Source organism: Rhineura floridana, chromosome 17, assembly GCF_030035675.1.
Source record: "Rhineura floridana isolate rRhiFlo1 chromosome 17, rRhiFlo1.hap2, whole genome shotgun sequence".
Lineage (NCBI taxonomy): Eukaryota > Metazoa > Chordata > Lepidosauria > Squamata > Rhineuridae > Rhineura > Rhineura floridana.
The window spans coordinates 3,583,694-3,596,709 of NC_084496.1; the positions used below are offsets into that span (position 1 = coordinate 3,583,694).

General features: G+C 42.6%; 1 protein-coding gene across 4 annotated transcripts in view; it reads right to left on the reverse strand.

The window, feature by feature from the left end:
* Positions 1-13,016, reverse strand: part of ABAT (4-aminobutyrate aminotransferase) — a 39,839-nt gene that overhangs the window by 20,260 nt on the left and 6,563 nt on the right. For 2 of the 4 annotated variants that reach the window (XM_061599858.1, XM_061599860.1), the window contains exon 2: positions 1,833-1,972. In XM_061599858.1, coding sequence (XP_061455842.1) covers positions 1,833-1,902 — 70 coding nt within the window. In that variant the 5' untranslated portion in view covers positions 1,903-1,972. Of the gene's footprint in view, positions 1-1,832; positions 1,973-5,069; positions 5,145-6,039; positions 6,060-13,016 lie in introns of those variants that run through there. The other 2 variants (XM_061599859.1, XM_061599857.1) reach the window with 2 other exon arrangements.

Here is a 13,016-nt window from a genome sequence, read left to right on the forward strand (position 1 = left end):
TTTAGCAGGCGAGAGGACGGGACTCTGTGGGCACCAAGGGAGGCCTCTGCAGGGCAAGTGCACTCACGGGCGCTGTGTTGGCAACCCATGAACTCCAGCTATTTCCCTGGCATGTCAACCTCCAGGAGGGGAATGGAGGATGAATTTCGACAGGGTGGAATGGGGCAGGGCAACGCCTTCACGACAAGATGCTTTCAACGTGCTGGCAAACAAGGCGTGTTGCTGTGCCAGGCATTTTTCTGTCGCTTGGTACAGAGCGCCTGCCCCTCTGTTTATGCAACACCGATAATAAGTGCTGGCAGATCATTGTGCAAACAGGGCCGGATTTCCCACCCACCCACTTTGCTGTCACATTAATCTGACATATTCCTAACAGTTGCAACAGAGCAGGCCGAATGAGCAATTCATCTAAAAAAGGAATCAATACTTGGAATTTTTTTTTTTTTAAGAACGGTGTTTGAAGGGGAAAAGGATTTCAACATCCCGCTGTATGGCCCTGTTAAATGTGTGCTACATCTTTTGAGGCGTTACAGAGCTCTCCCCAAAAGCCAGTGGCTTTCAGAACTTTTTAAGCTTCAGGGTGGGCTGAAGAAGCAGACCTCTCTGCCAGGGAATCCAAATGCAGCAAAGAAGGTTCTGGGAAACGTCCTAGTGGAGGAGAAGAATTTGATCTGGATGGTGGGTTGGATCCTTATCTCTCCCACGCCGCATGGACCAAATGACAGGAGAGTGGTCCACCCGCAAATCAAGGGAGCCCCTTTGGATACCCCCCCCCCAAGCGCAGTCACACATGGCAAGCACTGATTCAGTAGCGGTGGGCAAGGGATCCTTCAGGGGTGTTTACTCTCCAAGAACCTTCTTATTTATTTAATTATTTTTTATCTAAAGCATCTAAATTCCACTTCTTTATTCACATTTCTAAGCAGTGTACCCGAAAAGCAAAACGAAGGAGTAAAACCATAAAATTTTATCATAAAACCAAACACTAAAATGCCTGCTGGAATAAGAAAGGCTTTAGTCATGTGCCAGAAGTTCAGCAAGGAGAGTATCTGTCTAATCTCCAAGGGGAGGGAGTTCCACAGGCCCACAACACAGAATACACGGCTTCTAGTCATTTCAAGCCATGTATCTGAGCTGTGGGGAACCACCGACAGAGACTGCCCCAACGGCCTCGGTAACACGATTTGAGGAACCCCGACAAGCGTTGTCCTCGTAATACCTCCCATGAATCACTCGAGATAAAATTAGCAGTGAAGTCTGTCTTCCGATTTCTGAAAAGTATTCTTCTCCTGCAAAAGGAGCATCCTTTTTCTTTTCCCTTGGGCCATTCTCCCCTGTAAAATGTCTTTAGGGTTTCTGTGAGCTTACGGCATGACCAAGGGTGGTGCCTGTGTTTTTTTTAATTCCAGTTCAACATTTCTCCAGCACTCTGCAGCCTCCCTAGCTGCCTGTGATTCCTGATCTGAAAAAAGGCCCATGAGAGGAGTGTCTCCTGATGTATTCCCTGAGCCTTAATTGAAGTGTGGGCACCCAGAAGGGCTGCAGAGTGCAGACTGCTGGTGAGATGATTTATAGAGTGAAAGAAAGGACACTCACCGCTCAGCCACTTTGAACCTAAATGAAGCACCACAAAAACCTTGCAATCCACCCATGAGAATTTTTCTACCCTTTGTTAATTTTCAAATGCAATTTATTTTCTCAATAAACAGTTGGAGAATGATGGGGAGGGAGCACAGGAGACATTTTTGGCACAGTAGTACAATAAACCACTGCCTTGAGCTATAGAACCCCACCAATATCTGCATTTAGTTTCATGTTTGCCCAATACTTACCAACTGCAAGGATCCTAGAGTTCTGTTGAAGCGAACTTGTTAAATGCCGGCTCAACAGCATCAACGCCATTTCCCCTTTTCCTTCGTCAAGAAAAAACAGTCAATCAAACTCTTCTTTTTCCTGTCTTCTGGCTGATGACCTGGGAGACAGAGATGGGAGAGAGAGAATACAAAACCAAAGTCATTCTCCTATGACCATATAGTATGAATTGCTGAATAGGCTTCTAATCTGAGTAATTTCCTTTCCTTTTTTTTAAAAAAAAAAATTAAAGGCAGTTTTCTAGATCTCATGATCCAGCCTGCAAAATCAATGAAAAAACAAGCAAACAAATGAATCTGTCTTCACAGTTAACCCTGAGACTGGTAGACCGTACCATGGTCCATGATCCGCCGGGACCTTGACTCCATTATTGTAGCAGTTGATCCTAATGAGGTATCCAGAGCACAGTCTTGTCCTGTTTTATTGGATGAGTTTCAGTTGGTACAGCTCGAGGATGTGGACAAGGTGCTTGGACAGGTGCGGGCGACCACTTCTGCTCTGGATCCTTGCCCCTCATGGCTAATAAAAGCTAGCAGGAATGGAACAGCCGGCTGGGCCAAGGAGGTGATTAATGCCTCTTTACGAGAGGGAGTGGTCCCACCCTGCCTGAAACAGGCGGTGGTGAGACCGCTCCTAAAAAAATCCTCCTTGGACCCTGATAATTTGGACAACTATAGGCCAGTAGCAAATGTCCCATTCCTGGGCAAGGTTCTAGAGCGTGTGGTCGCTCGACAACTCCAGGCTCTCTTGGATGAAACTGATTATCTAGACCCATTTCAATCGGGCTTTCGGCCGGGGTTTGGTACAGAAACGGCCTTGGTCGCCCTGTATGATGACCTCTGTCGGGAGAAAGACAGAGGGAGTGTAACTCTGTTGGTTCTCCTTGATCTCTCAGCGGCGTTTGATACCATCGACCATGGTATCCTTCTGGAGCGACTTACGGATTTAGGAGTGGGAGGCACTGCTTGGCGGTGGCTCTGCTCCTATCTCGGGAATCGTCTCCAGAAGGTGATGCTGGGGGAACATTACTCGAGTCCCTGGGTACTCCAATATGGGGTCCCGCAGGGTTCAGTTCTGTCCCCCATGCTTTTTAATATCTATATGAAGCCGCTGGGTGAGGTCATCAGGAGTTTTGGAGTGCGTTTCCAGCAATATGCTGATGATACGCAGCTCTACTACTCCTTTTCATCTTCCTCAGGTGAGGCTGTTGATGTACTAGACCGCTGCCTGGCCGCGATAATGGGCTGGATGAGAGCTAATAAACTGAAACTCAATCCTAACAAGACTGAGATGCTGTTGGTGGGAGGACCCTCTGCCCAGATGGTTGATGTTCGACCTGCCCTAGATGGGGTTACACTCCCCCTAAAGGAACAGGTACGTAGTTTGGGGGTCTTATTAGATCCGCTCCTGTCACTTGAGGCTCAGGTAGCCTCGGTGGCACGGAATGCATTCTACCAGCTCCGGCTGGTAGCCCAACTACGACCCTATTTGAGCAAGGAGCATCTTGCCTCAGTTATCCATGCTATGGTAACCTCTAGATTGGACTACTGTAATGCACTCTACGTGGGGCTACCTATGAAGACGGTTCGGAAACTTCAGCTAGTGCAAAATGCTGCGGCCAGAGTTCTCACTGGGACAAAGAAATTTGACCATATAACACCTGTCCTGGCGCAGCTGCACTGGCTACCGATATGTTTCCGGGCCAGATTCAAAGTGTTGGTTCTTACCTATAAAGCCCTAAACGGCATCGGACCGCAATACCTGATGGAGCGCCTCTCTCGCTATGTACCTACCCGTTCACTACGCTCGACGTCGAAGGCCCTTCTCCGGGTTCCAACCCATAAAGAGGCCCGGAGATCAACAACTAGATCTAGGGCCTTCTCGGTGGTGGCCCCCGAACTATGGAATGCCCTCCCCGACGAGATACGCCTGGCGCCTTCTCTGTTATCTTTTCGGCGCCAGGTAAAAACTTACCTTTTCGCCCAGGCTTTTTAAATTTTGTAAATTTTTAAATATTTTAATTTAACATTTTAAACTTAATATGATCTTAATTTAAATCTCAATGGCAATTTTATTAATGTTTTATAATTGTACTATATATATATATATTTTTCCACACTTGCTCATATTTTAATTGTGATTTTATTTGTTGTACACCGCCCTGAGAGCTTTCTGCTATAGGGCGGTCTAGAAATGTAATTAAATAAATAAATAAATAAAATCAACAGGTGTGTTTTCCTGGTGGAATGTGTCGGGATGCCATCCCATTATGTTTTCTGCAGGCGGCCCCCTCCTGGTCCCCTCCAATCTGCCATACACAGAGGAAGAAGGAAAGCCCTCCCCCCCAGCCTAAAGATACAGCGTAAACCTCTGCAACAGCCTCTCCAAGCAGGGTCAGACAGTGGAGAAGGAACAACATGAGGACATGCCACACTGCAGAGCAAGAGACAGGCTGCAGGCTGGGGCAGGTGAAATATCTGCTTAATTCTGACTGTGGGGGGTCAGAATTGAGCAGATATTCACCCACTCTAGCCTATAGCCTACCTCTTGCTGTGGCTGAGAGGGGATTTGAACCCTGGTCTTCTAGGTCCTAGTCCAACACTCTAACCGCCACAATCATGTATATATATAACCTGCAAAATGCAGGATGAAGCTGGCTTTAGTTTGCGAAAGCTTATACCATAATAAATGTGTTAGTCTTTAAGGTGCTGTGAGTTTCTTTGGCATCAGGACCTTTCATCGAAATATAGTTCTTTGCAGATAGGTCCTTAGATATCTTCAACTAGCACAGGCAGACCAGAGATTGATTGATCTACTAAAAGAGTCTTCCTCAACCGGATCCCCTCCAGATGTTTGGGACTATAGTTTCCATCTGTCCTAGACAGCGGGGGCAGAGGGGAGTCATAACCCCAAACATTTGGAGGGTACCAGGTTGGGGAAAGGCAGCAGTAAAAGAATATCCAAATGGGTAGGAATATATACCACCCTGGGTTTTCACTAGGGGTGTTCCCAGATTACATTCAACGAGCGTACAACCTATGTACACAAATAGCTGAGCTGTACGGTCGCATAGTTATTCACATGTAACGTTCAAGAAGAACATTCAATGCTGGGAAAAACAGAAGGGAGTAGAAAAAGAGGAAGGCCAAACAAGAGATGGATTGATTCCATAAAGGAAGCCAGAGACCTGAACTTACAAGTGCTGAACAGGGTGGTTTACAACAGATGCTGTTGGTCGCTGACTGATAGGGTCGCCATAAGTCGTAACCCACCTGAAGGCACATAACAACAACAAAACGTTCAACAATCTGTATCTGCGTGAAAAAATCAACAAGTGTATACTCTTTCACACAAACACTTGCACATGCGCAGAGATAACTTGTACTTGGATTCAGTGAAATGCGTGAACAAGCGTACTGTGAAGTTCTGTTTTAACTTTTAAAAAAATTTAGCTTTATAAAAGTAAGTTACATCCAGTATAGGTCAGAAATCATATAATCCCATGCACCAATATTACACTGCGTCATTAGTACTTTTATTTGGCAAGAGAAATATCACTCCCCTCATTCACTCTAATGTGGAAGTTTTTCAAAATTTGTAAATCTGGCCTCCAATTTATGCTGAAATCATTTCAGGTTAACATAAGCACGGGAGAAAGATTTAAAAAGACTAATTGAAATGCCAGCATCGTCCTCTTATGTTGCTTATCCTCTGCCCATGCCCCACTTTTTTCTTTACCGCTAGAAACAGAATTCAATCAATAATTTCAGTTCCAAATTCAAAGCCTCTTTTCTTGAAGATGATAAACTTTGGCAAATCTTGTCTAATCCTCAGTGGGAATCCATAGTTTTCATTTTAAGATATTTTACTGTATTCTTAGCTATTTTGCACATGGCAATATTTATTTGGTTCCAGGCTGGCAGCTCTCGTTTTTCCTTTACGGTGTCAGAAAGGTCAGAAATAGCAGCAGCAACACATGGAGCCGGAGACTTTAAAGGCATTTGATCTGGTTTCATTTTCCCCTCCCCTCATCCCCTCAATGTTATTACAGCCCAGAGAATGCAACTCTCCCTGTGGAATCTATCTAAACATGCAGCCAGGTCTCTTAAAGCTAAATTTCGTCACTCTTTCCCAATCCCACCCTAAATCTCTCCTTCTCCTGCACACCGTGTCTTGTTACGTATCCCCGCTGGAAAAGCAGGTCAAATCCAGTTCAGCGGCTGAGATGTGTTGACTCATGGACCGCACTGGGGTCACCGACTCCCATTGCAACAATGCATCCAAGGATTGTTGCTTAACGCCACAGCCAATTGCCCTCAGGTTGCACAATTAATGACGAATGTGAACATGAAGGATATCCTCGCTCACAGTGGATGTGTGCTCTGCCTTTTATTTGAAAGAGTCCTCTGATTCAAGAAGGTCTATCCAGTCCAAGCTCTACTGAAATTTTAGTTTAGTTTATTTATTTATTATTTGATTTATATCCCGTCCTTCCTCCCAGCAGGAGCCCAGGGCGGCAAACAAAAGCACTAAAAACAATCTAAAATGTAATAAAAACAGACTTTAAAATACATTAAAACAAAACAACTTTTAAAACATTTTTTTTAAAAGCTTTGAAGACATGTATAAAAAAGGTTAAAAAACATATTAACACAGAGGTAGACTGGGATAAGGCCTCTACTAAAAGACCTGTTGAAAGAGGAAGGTCTTCAGTAGGTGCTGCAAAGATAACAGAGATGGTGCCCGTCTAGTATTTAAGGGGAGGGAATTCCAAAGTGTTGGTGCCACTACGCTAAAGGTCCTTTTCCTATGTTGTGCAGAATGGTTTTAGTTTATAGTTTATTTAGTTTATAGTTTATTTATATACCACTTTTTGGCCAAAAGACCCCCAAAGTGGTGAACAACATATTAAAACAGATTATAAAAAGAAATTACATAAGAAATAACCAGTAAAAAATATACAGTAAAAATACAATGCAACAAGAACGATGCAAATAGAAAACAATGCAACAAGATCAAAGTAAAAAAATTGCAACAAAAATAGTATTTTCTTTGTTTTCAAATGATACACACAATAGGGTATTTGCTTTACTGACAATACAGAATGGTCCTCCTGATAAGATGGTATCTGCAGGAGGCCCTCACTTGCAGAGCGCAGTGATCGACTGGGTATATAAGGGATAAGATGGTCTTTCAGGTAGTTATTAAAAATATTTATAATGTGCCCATCACCCAAGGGCGGTGGCTCTACCGAGAGGGCCCCCGCTGTCAATTATGTAAAGCTGCCTTGTCGTCCGGACTGGCCCTTAGATATCTTGAACTGGAGTAAGCAGACCAGAGGTTGATTGATCCACTAAAACAGCCTTGCCCAACCTGATGGCATCCAGAAGTTTGGGGTTACAACAGGGATGAAGGGAAAATTCAATTCAGTTTGCATTTAAAGCCAAATCTATCAATATGAAAAGCAGCCATCTTTGAAATTCACACTTACCTGAATTTTGCCATGCAACTCTCCAACCAAACTTTTTTTAAAAAATGCATCGATTAGGGGAAATTAATATAGAAATGTTTAAGTGAAAATAACATAAAATGCATCGTATTGGGAGAAATGACTTGCACAAATATGTACATTAGTCAAAATTTCGTATAAAAATGTGTTTATTAGGAGACATTTGCACTAAAAGGCTGAAGAATTTTCATGAGGATTTTTTTTAAAAAAAAATGCAAATTGCTGTAGAAATGTGGAGACCTCAATTTCAGATTGGAAAAATGAGAACTGAGGGAACCAAAAGTGACAGATCTGTCCATCCTTAGACTACAACTCCCATATGCCCCAGCCAGTATTTCTACAAGGATCAAGAATATAATGACATTCCATATTCTTTGCAAACCACTTATGGAGGTTTTATTTACTGTTAAGCAGCATAAACATTTTGTTAAATAAATAGATAACAATACTGGATTCTCACTAGGGGTGTTCACAAGTTAACACTCAGCGAGCATACAATCTGTGTACACAAAGTTGAAACATATACTCATACAGTTATTCACAAGCAACTTTCAAGGAATGTACAGGCTGCGTAATCAGAGCTTGGAAAAGTTACTTTTTTTGAACTACAACTCCCATGCTCCCAGTGGCCATGCTGGCTGGGGCTGATGGGAGTTGTAGTTCAAAAAAAGTAACTTTTCCAAGCTCTGTGCGTAATGCAACAGCTGAGCTATATAAATCCACAAGCGTACACTCTTTCACACAAACACATCGCATGTGCATAGAGATGGCTTGTGCTAGTGTTTGGTGGAATGTGTGAACAAGCATACTAGGAGGAAGGGCAGGATGAAAAACATCTCTTTAAATTATTACCTGCAGGAAGTCAGATTACAAATCATGTCTTGTTTCTGCTCTTAGCAGAGGCCTAGTTCAAAAGCACATGCATTTTATTTATTTATTCCTAGTATTTGCCTGATGCTTTTACATTTGGCACCTACCCCAACTGAATATAGGAAATGACTGAACTGAAAAAATCTTGTGCTCTCAGCTGTTATGGGAAGAGGAGAACAATTCTACCTGGGTTTGCTCAAATAAGGTACCATCTTATTTATTTATTTTATTTATCTATTATTACATTTATATACCACCTTTGCTCCAAGGAGGTCAAGGTGTCACACATGGTTCCCTCTCCATTTTATCCACACAACAGCCCTGTGAGGTAGGCTGAGAGATTATAGTCTTTCAGGGACACAACACAGGAACATAGGAAGCTGCCTTATACTGAGACTAGCAGGCTGACTCTAAAGGGTGGCAAGGTTGGGCCCTAGCCGAGGGCCCTATGGTCCAGAGAGGCCCCTCTTTAAGGTGGGGGACTAGCGCTCCCCTTCCATGATCCGCGGCAGAATCACTGCTGCAGATAGCACCGCCCACCCATTCCTTCGCTTCGCCTACCTTTCCTGTGTTTTGCGGCTGCGCGCGCAGAGCTGCCCTTAATCAAGATGGCAGCCGAGGTTTCCCTAAGAGGCTGAAGACTTTTTTCCAGCTTTAACTGGAGATGCCAGGGTTTGAACATGGGACTTCTGAACAGAAAGCAGATGCTCTACCACAGAGCTACAGCCCTTCCCCAATTGCTCTTTAGTTGATGCATTTAAATAATAATAATATTAATAATAATAACAGTATCATTCTTAGTAGAAGGCAAGTTAGTGAGGTTTGCTAGAATGTAGCTTAGTTTATTTGTGTTCATATGTAGTTATTTTCTGAACTTAAAAAACAAGCCTGGTTCATTTCACAGATTTAACATATGTGCATCATTGAGAACAATGCACAGAGTTATGCCTGAACTTGCTGAATAATGCTTATTGGGATGGGAGATAAGGACACTATAGTTATACATTTTTACATAGCATACATTTTTGTATGCTGGGGGTTGTCCTGAATCTGAGGAACCTGTGCATTTTGTTTTACAATGCTCTTTGTATAATAAACCTTGAAGAGGGTTGCTTCTACGTTCAATTTGGAACTGTCCTTAGTAAAGTCTGCTGGATGTGATTTATTTTAAATTTCTTAACTGATATGGATCAGTATGTGGCCTGGCGCTGTCAATGCTAAGATAGTCAAGAAAAAGTATTTAAAGCAGATAGTTGTTAGCTATGCAGGGGATTACTTTAGTTGAATCAAAATCACAGATGTTAAAATTGTTTTGTCCTAGCTAGCATGATGGTGGTGACAAAGCTGAAAATGTACATTTCATGTTTCATATGATATTATGCTGAGATGGCGGGGGGGCTCTTGGTAATTTGATCACTCTCAGAAGTTCAGGGGACATCCAAATGCTGCAACACCTGTCCTTGGCCTTTTGAGAAATCTGGGACTCGTAATTTGCTTTTGGACTGTTTGTCATGACTCATGTCACTCTATGTTGCCATCCATCCCTGTTTTTATTTTGTGGTATTCCCTAAACTGTGGATTTCCCCTCCCCACAGAGGTGCATCTGTCACCTTCATAAAGTATTTTCTGTTGTATGATGAAGACACACACCTCTTTTTACCTTGGCCTTTGACACTTGAGATATCTATTTTAGGACCCACCCTATTCCCTTGGCTGCAGCTTCTTTTAAATGTTTTTAATACCGTATTTTCAAAAATGGTTGTAACCCGCCCTGAGACCTCATTGTAAAGGGCAGGCAAGATATCTAACAAATATTATTATTAACAATAATTTTTTATTGTTGATTTTGTAAAGGCCTGCAGCTCAAGGGAATAAAAATCACTGACCGACATGCAAGTTGTTGTCATTGCTTGATGCTGAAGTCATTACATACTCTCTCTCTCTCTCTGTGTGTGTGTGTGTGTGAGAGAGAGAGAGATCCAGCCCACCATACCAGATATACTCTCTAAATGTTTTTCCTTTCTATTGAGCCTCAGGAAAAATAAAACACCATTTATGCTCTGCTCATTAGGCTCTGCTCATCCATGCAGAGAAACACAGAAAGATGCCTGGTGCAAACCTGTAGTAACAAAAGCTGAACAACCACAGCTTGTCTTACTCACCAGGAGAAAACGCATCAGCCTCAGGTGACCTCCCCCTTCTCTCTGGATAAATTGCCACGGCACCCACAACGGGGCAGGAATACCAGTGCAAGGAATGAACCAACGAGGGGAAAGAGGGGGGATATTTTGAGCCATAAAGCATCCAGATAGCTCTTCAGCTGAGCTATTACTCCGTGGTTGCTGTGGTAACCAACAGGAGAAAACCCAGCAAGGAAATGTATAATTATTAGATAGGAGAGAATGACTTAGTCCAGTAATCATGACACCACAGACACTATGTGGCTTGATGGCTGGGATTTTTCTCTGCATGTGAGAGGAGGGTGGGGAGCAGGGATGGAAAGACCTGTCAATTTTGGTTCTCTTAGTTTCTCATTTTTCCAGTTTTAAAATTCAGTTCTCCACAATGCAACAATTTGCATTAAAAAAAATCATCATGAAAATTGTCCAGCATTTTAGTGTGAATTTCTCCTAATAACTACATTTTTGTAGTCGCCTTTGACTAATGTACACATTTTTGCAGGCCATTTCTTGTCATATAATGCATTTTTGCATTTTATTTTCATTCATATATTCCTTGTTATACACACTTTCCCCCACTATATGCATCTTTGTAAACACTGTTTGGCTGCTGAACTGCATTGCAAAATTTGAATAAGTGCGAATTGTGAAAGATAGCTGCGTTTCATTTCTCATGTTCTTTTGGAAAGTGCGAATTTGATAGATTTGAAATGCAAATGGAATTGAAATTTTCACCCATGCTAGTGGGGAGGAAATTGTTTTCTGTTAGAAAAACAGATATTTTGGAAGATATGCAACTTCACTGTCTACACTCCAATACGGATGAACGTATCAATTTCAGATTTTGTTTTCTAGTCTTAAATCCAGCTTGCAACATTTCCACATCAGTTTGACATGTGTGTCTAAAACAACTCCTCACATAAATCTGCCAGCATTTCAGTCCCTATTTCTCCTAATATCCATGTCTTTGCAAGGAATTTCCCCTTATAATACATTTTTCAGTGTTATTTCCACTAACACACACATTTGCATGCACACTTTCCCATAAAGAGTGCTTTAAACGTGTGGTACGGACATCCTCTGATTTTGCTTCTCTCGTGCACTTTGTTCCTAAGGCAGATTTCCAGCTCTTAAGGGTCATTTAAAGCTCCTCTGTGATGTCATAGAAAGCTGTCTTCTACTGAGTCAGACCATTGGTGCATCTAGCTTAGTTTTGTCTGCACTGACTGGCAGGGGCTCTCCAGGGTTTCAGGCAGGGGACATTCCCAGCCCTGTCTGGAGATGGCAGGGTTGATCCTGGAACCTTCTGTGTGCAAACCAGATGTTCTACCACTGAGCCACAGGCTTTCCGTGACCACCCATTAGTTTGTCAGGGCCAATCAGAGAAATTAATCCATTCATGGGATTCAAGAGACAGCCGGACACTGTCACTGGGAAGTCAAAATAACCATCCCTAACTGGACCAGGCCTTTTTGAGTGTGAGGCTCCGCTATATTTGAAAGCATGAGTTACAAAAAGCTAAAATTAATGCACAGGACAAAATGAGTTCTCACGCTGGAATTGCTCTCAGCCCCCATCTTCCTCATCAATGGCGGCAGCTTCTTGAGACAAGAAGCAAAGATGTCAGACGGAGACATATCAGTTATGCCTGCAGGGAGCCCAGCTAGGGCCACATTAGTGACAAAAAAAAAGAGAGAAGGCAAACAGAACGGGACCATTACTGCTGCGTCTGGTTTATCATTTCAAAGGCAGATGCTCTCAAACTGGGCAACTTTTTAAAAACCCGGCCTAGAGTGATTCAAGTTCTACCTCCTAACTTAAAAGTCCTCCTAGTTCATGCCATGGAACTCATGTTTAAAGAAAAGCCAAACACCCCAACACCTACAGGGGATGATTGAAATGCATCCTACATGGGGCTGCCCTTGAAGACTTGGAAAATCTAACGGGTCCAAAATAGGGTTGCCAAGTTCATGGCCTGAGACTGATCCTGTATCTTTAGGAGAAGAGAAAGTCAGCCAAGTGCAGTTGTTCTTGCAACCCTGTAATGGGAAAAACCACAAGGTGGAATTCTCCCTTCCCCCTGCACAGCTTTTAAAGATACAGAAGACCTCTAAGTTACTCTATATCAGGCATTCTACCACAAAACTCTCCAGGAGAGTTGCACAAGACAACCTGATCAAAGGCAACAAACCACTACTCATATTTCACAAGTGAGGAACATTAAGGATGAGGGCTAAATAATTAGCACAAAGGATCGTGGCTTTTTAAAAAAAAAAAAAATCAGTTTTGCTGCTGATCAATTTGGGAATCAAAAAATCTGGTTGGTCAACTGCAAATCACTCAAGAGTTCAGCCAGTAGCTTCACTTCAAGGTCCCTAACTGTGGGTCATCACAGCTAGCACTGAATTTCAGGTCTATACATCTAGACATATAAAACAGACACGCATTATATCAAAGAGATAAAACTAAGATGAATTCTTTGGACTCAAAGACATTTCAAGTCCTAAAGGCAAAACAGACATACCGCTTTAATCGCAGCACTTAATAGCCAGTCACCCATATAAGTGTTCCTTTCTTAACTGCAG